The sequence below is a fragment of the Frieseomelitta varia genome, unplaced genomic scaffold, assembly GCF_011392965.1.
Source record: "Frieseomelitta varia isolate USP_RPSP 00005682 unplaced genomic scaffold, Fvar_1.2 scaffold_376, whole genome shotgun sequence".
Classification (NCBI taxonomy): domain Eukaryota; kingdom Metazoa; phylum Arthropoda; class Insecta; order Hymenoptera; family Apidae; genus Frieseomelitta; species Frieseomelitta varia.
Genome location: NW_025110119.1, coordinates 179164 through 186453, shown reverse-complemented (window position 1 = coordinate 186453; position 7290 = coordinate 179164). Strand labels below are relative to the sequence as shown.

The following is a 7290-nucleotide window of genomic DNA, read 5'->3' as shown; positions in this document are numbered from 1 at the left end:
AAAAAAAAAAAAAAAAAGAAAAGAAAGCGAAGCGAAGCTGAAAACTTATTATTAGCGGTAGCAGTAATAATCGAAGGCGAAGATTCAGCGTCAACTTAACTGGCGAGAAACAAACTGGCGAGTGAGTGTCAAAGCACGCCCGGTATGTGACATTTGCAAAAGGGCATTTAGTGAAAGCGAAAAACGAGAGAAGAAGAGAGAAAAAGAAAGAAAGAGAGAAGAAGTATGACCGAGGTATTTACCAGTAGAAACTGGCGTCTACGATCGTTTCGCGATGGCACTCGCAAAAATTGAAATTTCTCTCTCCTATCTCCTTTTGACGAAACGAATGAAAACACGACGTATGAGTTACTCACCTCGTGAGTCTCCTCCTCGGTTCCTTCGCCAGCTGGCTCGTCGACGGACGATTCCTCCTCTTTGTCCGCGGAGAGTGGGGCGGCGGTCGTGGTCGATTGTCCCGATTGTTTAGGTCTCAGGTTTATTCTCGCCCCGGGTTTAATCACCGGTCTGACTCCGGTCGTCGGAAGTCGCGCGCGAACCGCCGAAGTCGACTTTGGCGTCGCGGCGAGCGATTCTTGCGCGGTCTCCTTCAAGGTTTCCGCGCGAGTCGACTCCTGGCTCTCCTCGCTACTGTTCGGAGCGGTTGTCGTCGGTCTGCCGCGTCGTCGATTGATGTTCAGCTTGTTGAAGGACGGCCTCGATACTCCGTTTGTAGACGAGGTCGATGATCCGCCGTTCGACGGTGTCGCTGTCGTCGAAGAGATGACGGACCTGGTGGATCCGGAGCCGCGAAATCTGCCGCGTGTAGTGGCAGCCGGTGAAGGACGTTCCGCTTGAACGGAGCTGGCACTTTCTTTCTGCACCGCGTCCTCTTCGAGAAGGGGCGGTTGTTTTTGCCCGGGACGATTTCTTTTGAAACCACCGCCATTGGAGCCATTGCCACCAAACCGATTCCGAGTGCGTTGCGTCGGCTCCGCCGGTGCTTCCGTGCTTGTGCTTCCGCCTCCGTTAGATTTAAATCTGAGCCGAGAAAATCATTATTGAAATAATCGTCGTGTGACTCAAAGTCTCTTTCGACTGATTTTCAACACACTTGGTTGAATAACGGTGATCGGCGATGATGCCAAAATTAGTATAGAAACGCAATTCGAGTGAATGTCTATGTTTCTAAATTTTTCACTACACACCCGAACTTGTGAAGAAATTAATTCCGTAATAAAGATATATTACAATAATTGTAAAATAATAAAAAAATAAATAATTTGTAAAAATATATTTTAAATATTGTTCGCGCGTGTTGCGACACATTGCGTGTTAAAATCTGATTTTCAACGAAGATTGAAAATTTCTTGCTGAAAGTCTCACCTGTTTCTAGAAGCTGTGGCTATCCCACCGATGCCCGGTCTTCTGAATTTCCCTCTTCCGACAGCCGCCTGAGTAGTGGTAGGAGATTCCGTGGTCGTGGTCGTGGTACTGATCGTGGTAGTAGTGCCGACGGTGGTAGAAATTGCAGCAGCCGTGACAGTCGTTGATTCCGTGGGTGACGCCGCGGTGGTAGTGGTGGTGGTGGTGGTGATAGGTTCGAGGGTGACCGTGGTCGCGGACAATTCCGTCGCAGCTGCCAAATCGGTGGTGTTCTCCTCGTTCGAGGTGATGGTTACGTCGGACGAGGAAGAATCGGTGCCGGACGCGTCGACCAGATTATTTTGACCTTGCTGCACGAAAGCGTACAAGTCGAGCGCCACTTTGTCCATGGAGGATGGATACTCGGTCGTTGGATTCTCGGTGTTTGCCGAGATCGTGGAAGGAGAGTCCGAGTCTTCGTACTCTCGCTTCGCGTTCTCCGCGGACGATTGTTTGTCTCTGGCTTTCTCCGTCGGCGAAGACGCAGCAGCCTCTTCCTTCTCGTCCCCTCTCTCCTCGCTCGCGCGCGAAGATCCCCTCGTTTCGACGTCGATCTGAAACGACAGATAGAAAGGGGATCGTCTCGTGGTATCGACAACTGTCTACAGTCTCGTCTGTCTTGTCTGGTGTTGTCAGAACACTCTGTGACACACGTACGGATGAAATGGCGATGAAATTTCTAAAATTGCCACGAGTCTCGTGCCTCGACGTTAAAGAAGGAAACTTTGAAAGAAAGTAAACAGCGCTATTATAATTACTTCGGGCGAGAGTGCACTAATCGGCCTCCTCCTGGTGGTGGGAGCGGGCGCGTCTTCGACCATCTCCTCGACGGGAGCGGGTTCTTGAACTCTCTGCGGTCTCGCTCGTCCTCTGGTTACCGCTCTCTCTTCTGCGTTCTCCTCGTTTGGCGTGACCCCGAGAAACCTGACAGGCCCCTTTGGTAAAATCTGCGGGAACTCGGGCCCCTCCTGATGCGTTCGAAAGCTGCTCGAGTCGACGAGGTCCAGACTGGGCCTCGGACGATTTCCGCGAGTTCTCGATGGCTCCGTGGTCCCCGTGTTGTGACTCGATCGTGACCTGTCGTCGCACCAATTAATTTCGTAGCTACGTGTATTTATTTCATTGTTGAAACGCTTTGAAATGTTAAATAATTGAGGGAAACACGCACCTGGGCGGAAATCTGGTGTTGGTCGGCAGTCTTTCCTCGGAGACGTCTTCGGTCTCGACCAACTGTCTGCCTCTGTTTCCGTTACGATTCGGTATAACTTCGTTGCTGGCAGGTTCCACGGTGCTGGATCTCTCGACGTTCGTGTACTTGTTCCTGTTGGTTGATGATCCGCCGCGCCTAGGCGCGGGCGTAGTTCTAGAAGGAACGTCGTAAGAATTGGTGACGGCCGAGTCCGCTGTACCCGCCTTATTCTCATCCTCCTCGTCATAGTAATAATATACGTACTCGTATTCGTAGTCCTTGCCGTTCGGCCCTTTCTTTACCTGTCGGCAGCCAGAGAGTTTGAACAGATCGGTTATTAAACACGGTTCGATCGACCGATTTGTCGATTGGTATGTGTCGATAGAGGTCACCCGGGTTTTGATTATTCGCTTTTGACTCAGTGTTTTGTTCATTTCAACATATACTCTCGGAGTGTGTACACGGTGACGAAAAATCTCGTCGTTCTCAGATAGATATACGCTACGCGCGGCATCTGTCAGAATCTCTCATAGCCAAATGGTTGAGGGTCTCACCTGGATACGCGAGTTCGTTCCAGCGGGGACTAAGCTAACGTCGCTGAAGTCGCCAAAGTTCCGTTCACGGAAAGACGTTTCCTTGCCGTCGTCACGGATGATATTCACCGGGACGAAGTCGAAGGCGCGTGTCTCGCGTGGCGTTGTCAAAACTGGCATCATGGTGGTCGGGTACTCGTCGCTGCGGTCAACAACGAATGAAATAATGAAAAATATATATCTCATATATATATATATATTTAATATATTTATCTATAATATAATATGTTAATTTATATAATATATTTATATGCTACATCATTAATTACATAATGTACTTATTTATGATATATATAATATTTATTTATAATATAATATATTTATATGTTATAATTTATGTGTTGTATTATTAATTATACAATATATTTATTTATAATATATATATATAATATATTTTATATATATATATACAAACAATTTTTTATTGTTATTGGTACAATTATGCTCTTCACTGTATACCATACGTGTATAACATATATATTATGTAATATACACAGTATAATTGTACCAATAACAATGGGAAATTATTTGAATTATTATACAAATAATTTTCCATTGTTATTGGTACAATTAAACTCTGTACATTACAATATATATCATATATGTATAGTATAGAGTAAAGAGCATAATATATATACTATATATATATATTTCTTCTTCGTGTCCGAAAAGAATCGTAACTCTCGAGATTCCGCCAAGACACCGTCTGTCTTCGGAAACTCGTGCAACAGTTTCGTGACAAAAGTTTGCTAGTTCTCTCACCTGACGCGCACCCCGGGGATGAGGGAGTCTCTCTGACCCTGCAGCCGCGATTTGTGCGCGTCCGAACGACGGACTCCGTCCTCGTGAAGCACCCCGGTGTCGCCGAAGTTTTCCAATTCGACGCGAACCTGCCGCTTTGCCGCAACGGCGGCGTCGTTGCCCGCTCTGTCTTCGTCGACGAAATCGAAACGTCGCGGCGGCTCGAGATTGGCCGGCTTCTTGTCGAAGCTCTCCAACTTTGGCGCAACCTTCTTCGCGTGCTTGCCATTCTTCGCGATCGTTTTCCTTTCCACGTCGACAACGTCGTCGTCGTCGTCGTCGTCGTCGTCGCCGCCGACGTCACTGTCCTCGTCGTTTTCGTTGTAATCCGACGGTCTGGCGATGCTCGCCGGTACTCTGTGAGACGTGACGAATTCTGTCGAACAACCAACAGACGGGAGAAGTGAACCAACTAGTGACTACTTTCGAAGAGGGATTCGTCGAACAATACGTTACCTTCCACCGACGCTGTTTTACTTCCGGATCCATTGTCCGCCAGCGCGTTCGCCACGACGCAGGATATCCTAAATCAGAAAATTGGGAAAAATAGATGGCTTTGCATCGAAAGTAAATCTTTCGACTACGATAGAGTACAGAGAATTTTTCGTTAAATTGAAAGAAAATTTTCAATTTTCGTTTCGGGTATCATAGATCCCGTTTAGTAGTCTTAGTTTTAGTTTATGACAGTTTCTAGACAATCATTATGAATCGTCTAGAATCTTAGCGAGATCACAGAGTTTGGAATCTCTAAAGTGAGATTATTTTCTACCATCGGTCGAAGTGATCGGAAGAATAAAATTTAAAGAGAAGAAAAAGTTTAGCAACGGGGATTGTGGCAAAACGAAACGAATGGGTCCTTTCGAATCGTTGCAGTTCAACAACGATACCTGGCTTCCACGGTTGTAATTAATCGGTAAATCGGATTTAGCATGCAACGGACTAGTAAGATCTAAGATGCGGAATCGAGCGCGTTGTCCCGCGAGAAACGCGTGCGAGAAGGCGAGACAACGCTCAGGCATGGTGAAAGTTCGTGTCTGGTCGGTGAGCTGGAAGCTGCCGAGCCGACTTGGCTCGTTCTTTTTCAAGCCGTGTTCCTTCGATCCTTCGAACTTTCGGTAAGCTCTCTCAACTGGGAGACTATCAATTAACGAGCGAGTTGTCGAAAAGAAACGAATGTGCAACGAACGAAAACGTTTGTTTCTATATTCGGACACGTTTCCACGTTCCACCCACGCAAGGTTTCGTCGTGTTTTTAAAATTGTAAAAATATAGGGATAGACGTTCTGCGAAAGAAAGAGATGCCAACGAATGTAAAATAATTGGAAAAGCCATTGGAGATTCCATTCGGCCGGCACGAGAAGGAATGGATTTTTGCGACGCGTGAATAATTTAATTGAAAGAAAGAAAAAGTCAAGGTCGTCTAGTAGCGTGCCTGAGAGTACGAGCGCGACCTCGTCCTCCTTTGGCTCAAGGTTGTTTGCTCGGATTCGCGGAAAGGCCCGAAAATTTGAAACGATCCGGAGGCGCTTGTTCTCCGGCCTTCCTCCGAGGTAAATCCACGCTCGTCGATGCACGTTACTTCCTTGTACGTTCTTCAGCGTGTGTACGAACAAATCGAGTGGCCGAACGAAGGAAAAACCCGATTTTCCTGCGATTGTTGAATTTTTTCGCGAGAGTCGCGGACGGATGGACACACGTGCGCGCAAGTGTTGAACGAGAATTCCTACGGGAAGTGCGTGAAGGAAAGGGGAGGAAGGAAAAGATGGAGCAGCTACGAGGAAACGAGTTGTCCGCAAGGTCGATCGGTCACCATCGATTACCTCCGCCGACGAAGGAGAGCCGCTACTGTAAAATTAATACACTTTTGACACTGGCGACGGGGAATTTACAAGCAGGTCGAATAAGTGGAAACGTTACGCGTTTCTCACTGGAGAAATTTTGGGAGATTTAAACGTGAAAAAGAAAAATACATCGCGAGGAATTTAAAATACACTTTCTGAGACAGTCTAACCTTTATAATAAATTGTAAGATTCACTTTTATTTCCGAGTCAGTGCTAATAATAACACACACGCACACATAAGTGGTTGATGCGAGTACAAATAATGAAACTAAAATATATATATATTTAAAATAAATTCAGAGTCAGATCATACGGAAAATGTTTGGCGAAAATACGAGATAGAAACCGAATATCGACGACAATAACTCGCCGCAAAGTGTTGCAAGGACCAAGTTTCCCAATAGTTTCGCACACAGAGAGAAGAAGAATAATAATAAGAATAACAATCGTGCGAAATATTTGCAAACTTTTTCTATTGTACGCGCTTCGACCTATGTGTTTCCGTCCGATAGAAAGTCGACGTCGGTTTCGAACAGTTTTACTGCGACATTTGCCAACGCGATCGAAAGGAACGATATATGTGTACATATATATATATATCCCGTCTCTCGCGTGAACGATCGATCGATCGATCGACCGATCCATACGTCCGAATAAACACGTCTGAGCAAATTATGTTCATTTCTGAGCTCCATGTTTTCATCGATCGACTTTATTATCTATCCTTCGTCAAACAAGAGTCTATAAAAAAATTTCTCGTCTCGACATGCGTCGTCTTTTTTCTCAGGCAAGTTACTGTACTTGAGACTTGATCAAGGAAATTTAGGGAGGGAAAAAAAAAGAAAAGCGCGACCGGTGGAAGTGAGTATCGAAGATTGGCTTCCGCGAGGAAATTTCAAAGGTTGAGCCCCCGAGGCGCAAGCACAAGAATGGAATTTAGCGTGATTCCATATGGAGAAAGCTGTCACGCTCGCAAACGTATCTACGTGGGCATACAACGTGTATACCGAGGTATCTCCAGTGGCACGAGACACTCGCCGAGTTGTTACGTAACGCGCAACATTACCGTGAAAGCCTATTTGAAAATCGGCAAATACTTTTTCGTCTCGCTCGTGAAGCGTAATTTTACGAACACGCGCGCGCGTTAAGTAGCTTCGCAAATGTTCGAGGATGTAATCGAGAGATTTAACTTTCTATTTAACTTGTTTTTCACTGTTGCGCAAACGGGATGCGAGACGTCGAGCGTCCAGAGGGACGGAGGGGGGGAGGGGAGAGAAAGAGGGAATTTTTCAAAGCAATTTTCCACGATATTCGCAGACCTTCTGTACGACGAATACTGAATTTTGCGACATTAAGATTCCTATCGATACTCCTTGTCGAGCAGAAGATTTTATTTGAAAGTTTTGTTCGACAAAGTTTGCCACAAAAAAAAAAAAAAAAAAAAAAAAAAAAAAAAAAAAA

At 45.8% G+C, this 7290-nt stretch overlaps 2 protein-coding genes across 3 annotated transcripts in view; one reads left to right on the top strand and one right to left on the bottom strand.

Annotated features, from left to right (window-relative positions):
* The window catches only part of LOC122531125, an 85748-nt gene that overhangs the window by 9719 nt on the left and 68739 nt on the right, over positions 1–7290 (top strand). The window lies entirely within an intron of this gene.
* The window catches only part of LOC122531127 (mucin-5AC-like), a 10903-nt gene that overhangs the window by 2337 nt on the left and 1276 nt on the right, over positions 1–7290 (bottom strand). Inside the window, exons 2-9 of one of the 2 annotated variants that reach the window (XM_043658739.1) lie at positions 4444–4511; positions 3949–4363; positions 3148–3328; positions 2858–2895; positions 2573–2767; positions 2163–2481; positions 1366–1958; positions 357–1020 (exon numbers count right to left, since the gene is read on the bottom strand). In XM_043658739.1, coding sequence (XP_043514674.1) covers positions 357–1020; positions 1366–1958; positions 2163–2481; positions 2573–2767; positions 2858–2895; positions 3148–3328; positions 3949–4363; positions 4444–4511 — 2473 coding nt within the window. Of the gene's footprint in view, positions 1–356; positions 1021–1365; positions 1959–2162; positions 2482–2572; positions 2896–3147; positions 3329–3948; positions 4364–4443; positions 4512–7290 lie in introns of both variants that reach the window. The other variant, XM_043658738.1, reaches the window with a different exon arrangement.